General features: G+C 40.6%; 1 protein-coding gene across 1 annotated transcript; it reads left to right on the forward strand.

The window, feature by feature from the left end:
- The first annotated feature begins 4,720 nt into the window (after positions 1 to 4,720).
- Positions 4,721 to 15,120, forward strand: LOC139738642 (uncharacterized). The gene is made up of 5 exons (XM_071649259.1): positions 4,721 to 4,775; positions 11,328 to 11,407; positions 11,777 to 12,088; positions 12,912 to 13,181; positions 13,495 to 15,120. The coding sequence occupies exons 3-5, from the start codon at positions 11,780 to 11,782 to the stop codon at positions 15,118 to 15,120; spliced, it is 2,205 nt and encodes a 734-aa protein (XP_071505360.1). The 5' UTR covers positions 4,721 to 4,775; positions 11,328 to 11,407; positions 11,777 to 11,779.
- Positions 15,121 to 15,357: the final 237 nt, after the last annotated feature.

Raw genomic sequence — 15,357 nt, forward strand, 5'->3', positions numbered from 1 at the left:
AAGGTTTCTTTTGGTAAATAGAGACGTAACTTGGATATGATACCAACACTACGAGAAACTTTAGTACAGACGTAACTGACGTGGTCTTTCCACGATAAATATTCATCGACTATAACGCCTAGGAATCGTACATTTTGGCTTCGATCAATCTGGTTACCGCCTATAACAAGTGGAACAATGTCATTTTGGATTCTTTTCCCTCTTAATCTAAATACAACATATTGAGATTTGCTAGTATTCAATAATAGTTTATTACAACAAAACCATTCAAATATATTACCAATTTCATCATTTACAGAGTTTATTAAGGGTAACAAATAGTTGTGGTGGGCAAGTAAGCAAGTGTCATCTGCAAAAAGCGAATAAGTAAACAAGCTAGATGAATTGATAATGTCATTAATATAAATAAGGAACAATAAAGGGCCTAGGACTGAGCCCTGTGGAACACCACATGTTACTTGCCTCGACTGTGATTTAACTCCATTTACCCTTACACATTGCTGTCTATTTTGCAAGTAATCTTTAAACCAAGCTAGAGCTACCCCACGAATACCATAATGCTCAAGCTTACACAGGAGTATCGAATGGTCAATAGTATCAAAAGCCTTCGACAAATCTAAAAATATACCAATACAATACCTGCCACTATCAATAGCATTAACGACAGTATTCACTAAATTCAAGACACCCATGTTCGTGGAACATTTTTTCCGAAAACCAAATTGCTGTGGAATCAAAACACTATATGATTGAAGATAACCATCCAATCTTTTATACACAATTTTTTCAAGGATCTTTGAGAAAATGGGCAACAAAGCAATTGGTCTATAATTTTCTATACATTTGCTATCATTCTTTTTAAATACAGGGATTACATTTGCTAATTTCAATTTTTGTGGAACAATTCCTTGTGAAAGAGACTTGTTGAAAATATCACACAAGGGATCAGCAATATACTGTATACAACTCTTTACAACCATTGGAGATACATCATCTGACCCACATGATTTTGATGGGTTTAGGGCAGTAGCAAATTTTATAATTTCATGAACAGATGTTGGAGTAAAATACAATGATGAGGAGTGACTTTGCACAGATAAATATTCTAGAAATGAACTTTTGGCAGCGGGTATATCATTGGTTATCTTTGAGGGCAAATCAATAAAATATTTATTAAAATATTCAGCTTTATGTAAATCTGACTGAAGTGTAATGCCATAATGGTACATTTCACTCGGAATTAATGGTTTCTTCCCTCTCCCTAATAATTCATTTATGTGATACCATGTCTTCTTAATATCATATTGAGTAGACCGAAAAACATTATCATAATACCTCTTTTTGCTCTGTCGGACAGTAGAAGTCAACAAATTTTTATATACCACATACTTTTTAAAGTTTGCATCACTTCGATCTTTAATAAACCTAGAGTACAACTTATGCTTCTGATTAATAGATTTCAGGAGGCCTGGGGTAATCCATGGTTTTCTACATTTTTTCTTTGACTTCTTCTCAACTAAAGGAAAAACTGAATCATATAATATTAAAAAAGTATCAATAAACTGTTCATAAGAGTCATTAGCATCATACAAATCATACAAACAAGACCAATTAACGTCAGATAACTTTTGCTTAAAAACATTAATCTTCTCTTCATTAATAACACGCCGAAATATTTTACCTTTGCTGTTAACAGCTGTAACAGCATCACCTTTATTGATGCTAAAAATGGGCATATGGTCAGAAAAATCTGAGCACAGAATACCAGAATGAAAATGGTCTTTAACACAGTTTGTAAATATATTATCAATTAAGGTTGCGGTTGAAGACGTAACACGAGTTGGTTTATTAATTAGGGAGAATAGACCATATGAAGTCACAAAGTCAACAAAATCTTTAACTTTATTATCTACATTAATATTTAATAAATTTACATTAAAGTCGCCCATAATATATATTTTCTTATTTTCTGCACTCACAATTTCCATTGTATCATCAAATCTATCAATAAACGATCTTATATCAGCACCAGGCGCTCTGTACACACATCCAATAACATATTTAGTGTTTGTAATGTTCGCTTCTATAAACAAAGATTCATAATACAAATTTGTATCAGATAAGTCACTTCGTAGCCGAAAGTCAATTCCCTCCTTTATATAATATGCAACCCCACCACCTTTTTTATTCAACCGACATGACTGAATAAAAGAATATCCAGGAATGTTAAATATAGCTACATCTGTTGAAGGTTTAAACCAAGTTTCGGTTATACCAATCACAGTAAAATCATATTTTATACTGGATAAAAACACAACAAAATCGTCAAAATTTTTATAAAGGCTCCTAGCCCCGAAGATTTGGACCATGGGGATTGGAAGGCGGGGGATGAAAAAATGCATATTATATATACTGTAAGCATGATGTGCATGAAGCCGCTCACTTTCAACCTTTTATTAAGATCTTTACTCAAAGTGTACACCATGCAGATCGTTACATTTCAATTCTAAAATAGCAAAATCTCTCCCGCGTTGGAGGGCTTATCCCCCTCCCACGCCCTCCCTCTCCATCACACTTCGGTTCTTTTCCTGGCACATTTAGATTGACAGATTCCAAAATGTTTCATTTAAGTTTGCATCAGATCCATGACTTCAATTCTATCAAAATAATGTGAAAGTTTCCTAATCCTCGTTTAATTTACCTTTTCCCCACTCGGTCGCTGTCGGTTCTATCCATTGATTTAGACTCTTTATGAGCACTTTGGGGATTGACAATTATTTTCCGAATGATTCCACAAAAGTGCGCTTAATTCTATGTCAGTTGTAATATGCACACGTTCCGTTAGGAAGGGGGCCACCCCTTAATTCCCACACCGCCCCCCTCCCCCTGACCACTTCCACGTATCAATAAGTACGCCTACACGGTGATGTCGCACAGTCGGAACGAGATACCACAATTAAGTCTTTCAATTATCTGTGAATATTTCTTTTTCTTACTTTTTTATAGAAAAAAATCCAACATTTCACCAAAAGTGTATACACCAGATCGCTGAATTTCAGGTCTAAAAATGCAAAATCTTCCTCGCGTGGGAGACCCCCTCCCACAGCACCCTCGCACAGATATTTCAACTCCAAGTTTCCCTCCCCCCGATCGTGAAAACGGAAAGTCGACCGGCAAGCAGAAAAAAAAAAAAGAACTAAGAGTCTTTTGCTGCCACTCCCCCCCCCCCCCCCCCCCCACCATCTTATATTTCATGCAAAAAAAAATTTCGGGGATGCAAACATTCAATCCCTTTGTCTTCTGAAAAAACAGGGGGCAGCCCCCGACCAAGCTCCCCACTAAGCTCCCCAAGCCCCCCCCCCCCCTCCCCGAACTGAATTGCACCAGTCCAATTATAGGCTTGTAATTGTGATTGTATATGTGATGGTGACTATCATCAATCACCCCCCACTCCTCGGTACGGATTTACGCCGGTGCATAATATTATGGCCACACTTTGAACATTGAGAGTTTTCCAAATATGCAACAAAATGTGTGCACCAGAACGTTTAACTGCAATTAGTCTCCCTCGTGATGATAGGAGGGGGAATAGGGCTTATCCCCTCCCACATCCTTCTTCTTTGTCTCCTTCCACATTGCTTCACATCTCTGATTGACAACCAGATCTATTCCAGCAAAAGTGTGTGTCAGATCGTTGAATTTCAGTTCTAAAAATGAAAAAGCTCCCTCGAATATGAAGGTGGCGAGATATACATCTCCCATGGGAGACGTATCTTGCCACCTTCCCATTGCTTGGTCCCCTCCATGGCAATTTCCGAAGTTTTCACCAAAAAGCGTGCCTCAGATTGCTTCATTAAAAAAAAAAATAAAATAAAAATCTCCGTCGGCAGTGTGGGAGGGGGCACCCTTTCCCACACCCTTCTCCATATAGACCTTGTGCATAATACACAGTGATGATGCACACGCGAAATAAGAGGCAAATTTCGTGATTTAGCTTTTAACACTTCCCTGAAAAAAAAAGTTAACTTATTTACTAGCATCATCTGTTTTTTGCGGGAAAAACATTTCAAGTATTCCCCCCCCCCCAAAAAAAAAGTTTTGCACCAGATCTCTGTATTTCAGGCCTGAAATGAAAAATTATCCTCCTGTTGGAGGAGATATACCCCCCTCCTACACCCTCGTTTTCATGCTTTTTCTGTTTGCTGAACAAATAGCGTTCATGATATTCGTCGTAATACAAGAAATGTATTTGAATGATAACATTCTTGGTGCAAATTGTTGAATAATATCTATATCAAAATTCTGCTACCTTATATTTAAACCAGTGGGACCGTTATAAGTTGATAAAACAAGCAAAAATGCATCAAATTGCACCGTTTACAAGATCAAAGTGCAAAAAGTTCTCACGGGGGGGGGGGGGGGGGCGGGGACACCCTCCTCCAATAACTTCTCACGGGGGGTATTGGAGGAGGATGTTTCCCCCTCCCCCCCCCCCCCCCCCCCCCTTCGCCCCCGCCCCAGTTCTCACAAACAGCAAACTAAGTATCGTGAAAGTGCATGCTCAGGCACCTTTAGTACCCTGGAAACTTCACTCGCTGAAATCTATCCCCGCTGAACGCTAGTTGGCGCACTCCTCGCCAGCGTTTCACTTTTCGACGAGACGAGTTGGCCATCTTATTATGTTGTGTATTACGTATCAGTACGATTGATATACATGATATCTGTCTTTAACGTGTTACGGTGTTTTGGAACGAGACAGTAAACGACGAGAAGTGGTAAGTTACGATTAAAGTACAAAAATGTAGGACCCCTTCCCGTCTTCTTGAAATCTTTCACTTGGCGCCGCCACTCGGCCAGTGCCAGCCCAGGGAGTATTGAATATTATTGGCATTACAAATTCTATTTCCATTTCCGCGATCATCGGCTGCGGCGGCCAGCAGCCAAGCCGCACCAGACAGCCGCCGGCCGGCCGGCCGGCCGCGCCGGCGCACAGTGGGCCAGAATAGCTCCAAAGTGCGCCAAAATTCATATTCACCGAGATCGACTTAAAACGTATGCTAAATTGACGGATCTAGGGGTAATCAGACCCGTAGAGTGCAATGAAAGTATTTTGAAACACATATTACGTCATTTATATAGGGATTTCTAATTGGCTGTAAACATCCAATGAGAAATATAATATTTCTCACCAATTATTTTTCCAATGTCAGAAACTTGATAGTGCGAACTGTAGCTGTAACGCGTGTGCAGAAACAACATGAAAAGTAACAAAATAAAAGAAACAAAAATAAAAGAAAGACATCAAAGGTTCAGACCTAGGTCACACTTGGAGGGCCGCCCTTCAGGACTTTTTTGGTATTTATCATTAGTTTGCTATATGTTATGTCCCCTCTTGAAAGTGCATGCGTTAGCAATGCAAATAAGAGATAAGTGAGAAACAAACATTGTACACAAATTGAAAAGGAAATTGGATAATGTTATCATGTTAAGCCCATTGAGGCCATAATATATGATATTTATTTTAGAGAGGTCTTCATACTTCTTCAAAATGAATTAATAGGCGTTTTCACATCAGCCCGATAAAAATCCAAGCTCGAAATATTTTTCGCGATTGCGAACTACTATTTCATTTCTTATTCACATCAGCCCGAAGAGAATTTGCCCGATTTTTTTTTCGAGCTTATTCGACAGCTGAGTACAATGTGCATACAGCGTAAGTAATGTGTATGCCCTCTCAAAAATTCCTCATGATTTGTGTGCAGTTTGCCTCGATCGATCGGGTCACACACGCTAGCCATGATGGGATACATCGCGCTAATTTCTCGAGTTGTTTTCACATTAGGCGTTTTCACATCAGCCCGATGTTTCGAAATAGCGCGCTATTTTTCTGACTTGGGAAATTGAAAAAATATCTCGAGCTTGGATTTTTATCGGGCTGATGTGAAAACGTCTAATATCAAACAGCGCGCTACTATCCGCTATTTCAGACATTTCCCGAGTTGGACTCGAGACATTTTCTCGACCAGAGCGATACATTTAGCGTGCTAATGTGTGTTCACATTATCGAATAGCGCGCTATTTCGTGATCGGGTTAATTTCCGAAGTCAGAAAATATCGCGCTATTTCGAAACATCGGGCTGATGTGAAAACGCCTATTGAGAATTGTTGGTATATAAGTATAATGTAGGATGTCACAAGACTATAGATATAATCGCATAATGATGGATGAAGATGTGCCTATGAGGTAGACTGATAATGATAATGATAATAAAAACAATGCTAAACGTAGCAATGGTAATACTGATCATGATTAAACAAATGTTAATGATGATAGTAAACATATAGTTCATTAACTCGGGGTAATACTTCCATGTGACCACGAATTGCTTAGTTCCACTATCACTATACCACCCCAGCATTGCCGGATAACCATTTACAACCTATATGAAGCAAAATGGGTTAAACATCTTGTCTAGGGAATGCACCAAACCAACCAAACTTTCCTTCATTCGATAGAAACAATGCAGGGGACTGTTGTAAATACGAGAGCAAGGGTTACAATCGGAGGTGTAAGATCAAAGGTAGATATCAGTCTTTTCCTGCCGTTTATGTGTCTCTTTACAGGAGGTCTGTCGATATCTAGACTGGTTGGCATCCCCGACTTTGGCCTAGCATCATTATTCACATAATGATTCAGGGCCTAAAAAGTGTGACAATCTGATAATGATGATAATTTTGATGCGATGCATACTACTGTACATTCACCCGTACAGAATGCATCAAGGGGAAACCAGCGAAAAATTTTAGCATGGGGTCATATTGCTCTAAAGTACATTATACGTGCGGAACTTATAACATTTGTGTTTCTATCATATTTTCTCGATTAGGAAGGGCCATCTGAAAAAGCCATGGCTCCAGGTCAGCGAAGGTTTGAAAAGAAAAGAATTCATATTCAAAAGACTCATCGTTTTACTGCTTAAAAAGGGTAAACAGTCCGAGTGTAGTACAAAAGTAAGAAAAACACACAAAAAACAAGAAAAAAAAAAACCGTTGCCCACACGGAAGATGAATCGTCGCAGAAATCAAAGTTACAATTTCTTCTCCGCCAGTCGATTTTCATTTGGAGAGCATAATGTCCACCCACATTAAGATTCAAAGCCAGATATCGAGTTGATACGCCGAGGAATATCAATTGCATATACTGTTTTGATTGTGGCTATTCAGGTCGGTTAGACGTTTCTTTTTTTCAAACAGAATGAAAGACAGAGAGGTGATATTATTATGATAAACTAAGAATTCAGTTAAAACATTTCTTTTGAAAATGATATTTACTTTATTTTATAAAGGGGAGAAAATAATGGTTATTCTACATTCTATAGGGCATACATATACTTTCGGAGAAAAGATACTCTACATTTTCGTAATGAAAAAAAAAACCCCGAATGTTTCTCCTCCCCCTTCCAACTGACTTGACCAGTGTGGTCTACAGATTAAGGCATGAAGAACTCGGTATTTGAATACAGGGAAAAAAGATCATTAACACCCACACTGGAAACTAACCTTACACCTCAATAACCCTATACACAATAACAGAAGCAGAAGCCTATGGTATGTATTGCGAAAACGTCATGCTAAAACAAAGTACCATGAACTGTTTATCGACACTGTAAGATTATCAATAATAAGAGGATATAAAAATATATTTTGTGGTACCATCAAAAACCAGGTCGAAAGAATCGTGCAGGAGGAGAACGTCAGATCTTTACGTTTCTTGAATATGGGTGGTTGGCATGCTGTTAATTAGTGCAAGTAACTGTCTACACAGGCATTGAATAGGGTTAGACCATCGAGACATTTATGGTAATTTAGATGGTTTGATGTGAACATTGTACACCTATCAATCATGATGAACATGCCACCCCGCTCCTCACCAGACCCCATCCCATCTCTCCCCCTCTCTCTCCCTCTGTCTTGCTCTCTCTGTGGTCTCTGTTGTTGTGTGTGCCTTGCCTGCGGACAAGGATCCATTGGGTGCGTGCATCCACCGCACCCGAGATTTTGGCAAAAACAAGGCAAACATGCGGATGGAAAATTGGGTTTTCTTCACAAGATTGCGGAAGATTGCAGCCAAGTTCGGTATCATTGTAAAGCAGGAACTACAGCAAAGGCGACTGTGATATTTTTAGCGCGGGAATCAGTAGGAATATTGACCATTTCTTCACATTAAAAGAAATTTGCTATTTTTAGTCAAATTTTCCTTGTTTTGACCCAAATTACTTTCAGAGGGGATAAAATCTGGCCAGTAGAGTTTATGATCATTCAGAATAATTAATTTGACACTTGTGTTGAAAATATGAAGAGGGTCAAACGACTTGTTCGGCGGAAACCTTTTGAGAACCACAATACAGTGGAAACTCGATATAACGAGATGGTCGGGACCGAGTCATTTTCCTCGTTATAGCCGATATCTCGTTATATCAGTAGGCATAAAAGAAGGCATAAAATAAAGACATTAATTTGCACATGTGGGACTACCCATCATATTTCAATCAATACTGATAACTTGATATTGTGTGTGAGGGAATTACTCACCTTTATGGGTAAGAAGATGTTTTTCGCCAAGGAAATCCGGCAATCCAATATCAAGAATGTGTTTCTCATTAATTGTAGATGTTTGAATTTGTAAATTTATATAGCTTGCGATTGTATCAAGATCGTCTGTGGATTGGTATGTGGTTATCGTATGGGTGTGTGTTGTGTGGAAAGCTTGAATATGGTCTGCACAATGCTGTGTGTGTATGTGACACATTCTGTACATTATGACTGAGTGTGTGTGTGAAGACGGGGAATTCCCAAAGTAGAAGGCCAATCACGGCATCAGATTGCCTCACACCTGCTAAACGTCATGATGATGTCATGTATACACATGGCCGTCCCACCACATTTTCTGCATACAGTGTGCGTGCACACACACACATCACACGTACAACATGCAGTGCTAGCTGGAGTGCACTGAAGAAAATGATTATGTGTGTACAAGACAGTTTTTGGCGCATCAAGCTTTATAATCTCGGAAGATGATAGCACAGGCGAAGTAAAGCACCACCGAAGGCATTTTGCTTTACCTCGCTATAGCAGGTTTGATTTACTATGTTTTTCTTTGTTTGGAAGTCACAAAATTTATCTCGTTATAGCAGTTATTTCGTTATAGCCGATCTCGCTATAAGAGTAGCATTTTACATAGACTTGTGTGGAAGGAAATTTGGGACCGAGAAAATTTCCTCGTTATAACCGATATCTCGTTATAGCAGTGTTCGTTATACCGAGTTTCCCCTGTATTGCATTTACACGTGTTTTACCAAGTATTCACAAATTTTGAGTCTTTTTGTAGATAAACAATCCACTTAAAATTAATTTCAAGAACAACTATTGATCAGAGGTGTTCAGGAGGATGTAATCTGTGCCTAGGATATGAAAAAAATAAATTTCCTTCCAGTGACTAAATCCCTATTTTGGCGCACTTTCATTCACACCTGGCCCACTGTGCGGCGCAGCTAGCAGCAGTGAGCTCTGGGCTGTTACCATACCGTGTTAAAGTAACGTACGCTGCATGCACCTAGCAGTTAAAAGACGTCTCTGTTATAAAAGTGTTAACGTTAGGCCCTAGACTCCTACATCATCATGAAATTGAGATTTTTGGCCTGGACTGGCTGGATCATCATTGGATTAAAAGATGACGAACTAAAGTATACTTGAGAAAGTACAAGTACACAACAGAGCCTCAGGCCTTCAGCAGATGCAGAGCCAGGCAGAGGGCAACAAGGTTGCTCCCCCGCCGCCACCGTCGTCATTGATGATCTCGAAAATCCTAGGCTCTAACTCAAGCTACCCACCCCTGCAATGCAGAAGGCAACGAGATCATATATAGGGAATACGTGTAGATCATCTGGACTTTACTCTGCTTTAAGGCCGCATTCATGCAAATTTCATACTATAGCCAGAATCACAAACATGAATCATGATTCAAAACGGCGTTTCAAATCACGGTCTCAGCGGAAGAGCGTTCATGCGGGCTTTCGCAACGCTGATTCTGGCTCTGCTCATTCTTTGCCATTGCGCAGCACACTGCGCAGTTTGACCTTGTCTCTGCAACTCTAGCCAGACCACCTTATGCCAACTGATCAGTCAGTTTAATAGGCCTTTACGTTTTTATTTCGGTGAATACTTTCCAATAAGCTGTGGCATTCAGGCTCTGCCCACAGATAGAAAAATCTTAATTCTTCGTCTCTCCAATTTTTTTCCCTTGGTAGACACAGCGCTGCAGCCATAATTATTATCATCAACCCAATCGGAGAGTAATTACATGTATTATTATATTAAACAGCTAGATACTAGCATAGAATTGGTGTATGGCGTTGATGTAAACCAACAAATGCAAGTATGGTACCGAAATACATGATTCATAAGACGTACACAAGTGCGCAAACAGAACAAGAAGCTGTGGGATACCCCATGAGACACGCATGCGCACAGCACACAATGACGTCATAGAATTATGATTGAAATCACGGTTGCGTTCATGCGGCTTCTGCGATCGTGATTCTGGCAGAATCATGATTCAAAACGCCCTTTTTTCCGCGTTTCAGATCGGCGTTTTGAAACGCGTTAAAATGGAAAAATTGCATGAACGCAACGAAATTGAATGCAGCAACACCAGAGCAGAGGCCACCTACAACAGCTTGAAACTGAAGAAACTAAGATTTGCTGTGTCTGAGACAAAATGCCTTTGCTATAACTTATGTACAGTAAAAGCCTACAATGGGCTACACATGTACATTGAATTATTTTTGCACTTCCCTATTGGTGTAACAAAAGATAGAGCACTTGACTCGCTTGTTTAAGAAGGCAGGGGAATATTTTACCCTTCATATGTTCTATAGACTATACTGTATACTTCATAGAAGAACCCTCCAGTTAAAACCATAAATGGACATTAGTTTGTGCTTCTCCCCCCCCCCCCCCCCCAAAAAAAAAAAAAAAAAAATGATCCTTGTTTCTGGAAAGATTTGTTTTAAGTGCAAAGATAAACCATTTCTGCAAGTTTTGTGTAACTGTCACTTAAAGGATGTTCTCATCCTTTTAGTTTTAATACCTTCACTTCAGTCAGTAGTGAGGCGGTTTAATACTGTTTTGATATGTTGATATTTATATACTAATTCATAAAACTTGAATGCCAATCAAAATCAGGTACTGGTACTTGCAATTTTTATGCAATATATTAAGAGTAACTTTTGCTTATAAATTTGATTATACATGGGGCTGAGCAGATTCAACTGTCTTGCTGGAAAATGAACTGGAAATTCCACTGGAATCCTCGCAAGACTGCACATTAGCAAAGCACTGATCGGTAAGTTAGGGTTCATGGCCCTACTTTATAGTTCAGTTTAAAATGGAAATATTGATTATTGTCCTTTTGAGTTGTAATTTGAGTTAATGTGAGAGACTTAGAGTGGCCTTCCCCCTGCTAATGCTGCAAATTTGTCAATGAGTGACGAAACTAAGTTTCTAGGTACAGGTATGCATCATAACATTGCACCTGCTGGTGCCGATGTGAATCTTATCCTCTTTATGGTATTTCCTTAAACGTTCTTAATTTTATTTCATTTTCTAATGATTGATTACTGAAAGCCCTGACAATCAACTATCAATCCAGCGTAAATGTAATTTATATGATTTTATGTGATTTATATTGACGTCTGTCTTTTTTTACTTTCAGACCATGCCAAAAGCAACTTATTCGGAGGCATCACTAGAGGATGCAGTGAACAGGGTACGACTGGGTGAGTTATCGCAAAGACAGGCGTCGATCCAATTCTCCATTCCCAGGAGCACCCTGCACGACAAGCTGTCTGGTCGCCGGCCCGAGGGTGTCAACAAGCCAGGCCCCTCACCTCGCCGATCAAAGCCTAAGGCTAAAGAGGCCCGTGTAGCCAAGAAATGGGCAGTGCAGCTGTCAGAAAAAAAGTATGTCTGCAACAAAGAGCCATCAAGAAAAGAGAATGACAGCAGCAAAGAGCAGACTGTAAAGGTGAATAAAAATACCTGTGTATTCCCTGTTTTGAAAAATGGGCAAGAACATGAGTGCATTTTATATAACGACTGAAGAGATCCTTGTCACTTGATTGGTTGTTTGATGTTGATTACTCGGCCCATTTCACTATGAAGTCATCATCCGTGCAATCTTGGTTCCATTCACCGTGCAATTTTGGATCCATACGATTTGCTCCATTGCACGCTCACTGTGCTCACTGAGAGCCCGGCACACTACGCTTCCGTGTACGTGTTGCAGTGTATGTATGCGACAGCGCGCTACCTATAATAGCGTAAAGCACTCAGTGAGCACTCTCGTGATCTCAGATTCTCACTTGTTTCTAAATTAATAAAATATGAAAGGACAAGGATATCTTTCAGGCGATATATAAAACAAATAATAAATGTTTTTAATTCGTGCAATAGACAGAATATTTCATTCAGTGAAAGATGAAATGTTTGATCCATTCAACTCGGCTGCGCCTCGTTGAATGGATCATTTCATCTTTCACCTCATAAAATTTTCCGTCCATTGCACTCATAAACATTCATTATTTGTATAATAAATGTTCCATCTAAATATTGACACAGATTTAGAAAAAAAACCCACAAAAAACAATCATGGGACATGTCCATGTACTGTGCTCCTTTCCAGACAATTTTTTTCTTTTGTGATTATTTGTAAGACTGATTTATAAATGTGTTATAATTATTGGATCACATTTTGAAAAGAGAGAGACGTCCAAATAGTAATTTCCAATGTATTGATATCTGTGTAAATCTGTGGCAAGTGATTTATAGCGATTTCTGTTTTATTTCAGACCGTACCAAATATAACTTATTCAGAGGCGTCACTGGAGAATGCAATGAAGAAGGTGCGACAGGGTGAGATGTCGCAGAGACAGGCGTCGATCCAATTCTCGATTCCCAGAAGCACCCTGTATGACAAGCTGTCTGGTCGCCGTCCCGAGGGTGTCAACAAGCGAGGCCCCTTGCCTTTCCTCACCAAGGCTGAAGAGGCTCACATCGCCAAATGGGCGGTTCAGATGTCAAGAATAGGGTACCGCCGCAACAAACAGCAGATTCTTAAGGTGCATACAAATATATTGATATGCTGCCTGTTTTGAATGATCTATGCATTTATCATAGTAAATAATGAATTGTGAAAGGAGATGAATATATAGTTGAATTAAGTGAAGAGAAATAATAAATTTTGGAGATTTACAATAGTTTGCATTTTTTTGCTTCTTTTCAAGAGAGAATTTGTTTTTGTTACTTACATTATCTAAACATATTCTGTCCACTTTTAAGAATAAAAAAAAAAGGGTTTATGACTATGTTACAAGTACATCAATATTTTTCTGTTATTTTCACTACATTCTTTGCTTGTTTTTCTTTCTCAAGATGGTCCAGGACATCATCAGGAGTGAGGGACGAAAGACTCCCTTTAAGGATCATAAGCCAGGCAACAACTGGTACAAGAGGTTCATGGCCCGTAATCCGATGCTGTCCGTGATAATGACAAAGGGCCGCGATGTGAGAAGGGCTATCTCAACATCCAATACACTTCATGATTGGTATCAGGGTCTTTATGTGTATCTGAAAAGCGAGAACAGTGCAAGCATTCTGGACTGTGCAGATCGCATCTGGAATGTGGGTGAGAGCAGTTTTCAGATCAGTCCAAGGAGTGACCGAGTGTCGAACTCGAAGGCGTCAGAGTCCGTCGATGCATTCACGAAAGGAACAAAGACCATGCTAACGACGCTGGAGGCAGCATCGGCCTCAGGCAAATATGTTCCTCCTTTCATCGTTTACCCAGGGCAGCGAATGTCCCGAAAGTGGAAACTCCCGGAGGAAGCACCGGACAGTTGGTTCTACGGTGTGAGCAAGACGGGAAGCATAAACAGCGAGTTGTTCTACTCCTGGATGTGCAACCACTTCCATCCATTCCTGCGTAGCGTGGGAACCAACTTTCCGGTGCTCCTTCTCATCGATGGCCACTCAACCCACGTCAATCATCATGTGAGTGAGTTCTGTGCTGAGAACGGTATCATCCTGTACGGACTTCTGGCTCACTCGTCACGCTTCAGACATCCTATTGATACAGTATTCGATCCCCTGAGGAAACTATACAACAAAGCCAAGGCCGCATGGAAAGATAAACATCTGGGGAAGTGTCCCAACAGAGCGGTCTTTGCAAGTATCTTTGCTACGGCCTGGGCGGAAATGAAGCCGGAGTACGCTCGGGCAGGATTCAGAGATGCGGGAATCTTCCCCTTCACTGGAGAGCGTAACCCAGATAAGGCTGCAGCATCCCAGCTCTTCAAAGCCACACCTGCGGTTAGCACGTCGTCTACTGCATCTGCAGCAGTCTCGTCTTCTACCCCTCCCCGGACACCTTCACCTGCGTCCAGTTCGGATCTTTCGTCGTCAGATTCAGAGAGCACAGAGAGTTCTTCAGACTCCTCACCCGGCTCATCGCATGCCTCTCCCAACCCACTCAGACGGCCAGTTGGAGCTCCAAGGCTGAGTGATCGTGTTGGGCCTCACCTCAACAAATACCAGATGCACCCAGAGGTGACAAGGGTACAGAAGATCAGGAAGGCGGTGCCACAAGCGATTTTGGGGGCGGGGAAGCGGGCATACCAGGAGAGGAAGAGAGAGGAGGAGGATGCCAGAGAGAAACGGAGGAAAAGGGGCATGAAAGAGACGAGAGCGAGCAAAGAGGAGGAGAAGAAAAAGCGTGAAGAAAAGGCATCTGGAAAAAGAAAGGCGAAGCGAGCCCGCACTGACAAGATTCCTGAAGGCCAATGTGGCGAGGACAATGGAGACTTTCATGAAGCTGATGCTGAATGGGAGGGGGACAGCCACAGCAGACCATGGATCGATGTAGTTGGCTTCTCAGAACTTGCCGGCATGACGGTGAAGGAGATACAGGAAGTAGATTTTATGCCTCATTTCTGTAACAATTATGAAATGCCCCCTCCTTTTAATACCCACCTCCTTCCCTCATTGGCTCCCTGCCTTTGACTATTAACCTACCCCTATTACTATATGCGCCATGTTTTGATAGCGAGTCTGATTTCCCGCAATTCGGGACTTTCAGGCAATTTTGCGAGTGGTTAAATTCACGATTGTGGAGTCCATTCCTGAACAGAGAAATATATGCGTGCACCTCATATTCATGTCCTGATCAGAGTTGATATTTTTGTGCTTTTAAAGGGGATGGCTAGTAACTGATCAGTGGGAATCAGTGGGAATGCTGAG

Source organism: Diadema antillarum, unplaced genomic scaffold (assembly GCF_040938485.1).
Source record: "Diadema antillarum isolate AM-2024a unplaced genomic scaffold, OU_Dant_1.0 seq00000762_RagTag, whole genome shotgun sequence".
Classification (NCBI taxonomy): Eukaryota; Metazoa; Echinodermata; class Echinoidea; order Diadematoida; family Diadematidae; genus Diadema; species Diadema antillarum.

Coding starts and splice junctions, on each gene's coding strand:
- LOC139738642 (XM_071649259.1), top strand. CDS start 11,780: ATGCCAAAAGCAACTTATTCGGAGGCATCACTAGAGGATGCAGTGAAC. Junction 12,089..12,911: donor GCAAAGAGCAGACTGTAAAG/GTGAATAAAAAT, acceptor GTTTTATTTCAG/ACCGTACCAAATATAACTTA. Junction 13,182..13,494: donor ACAAACAGCAGATTCTTAAG/GTGCATACAAAT, acceptor TTCTTTCTCAAG/ATGGTCCAGGACATCATCAG.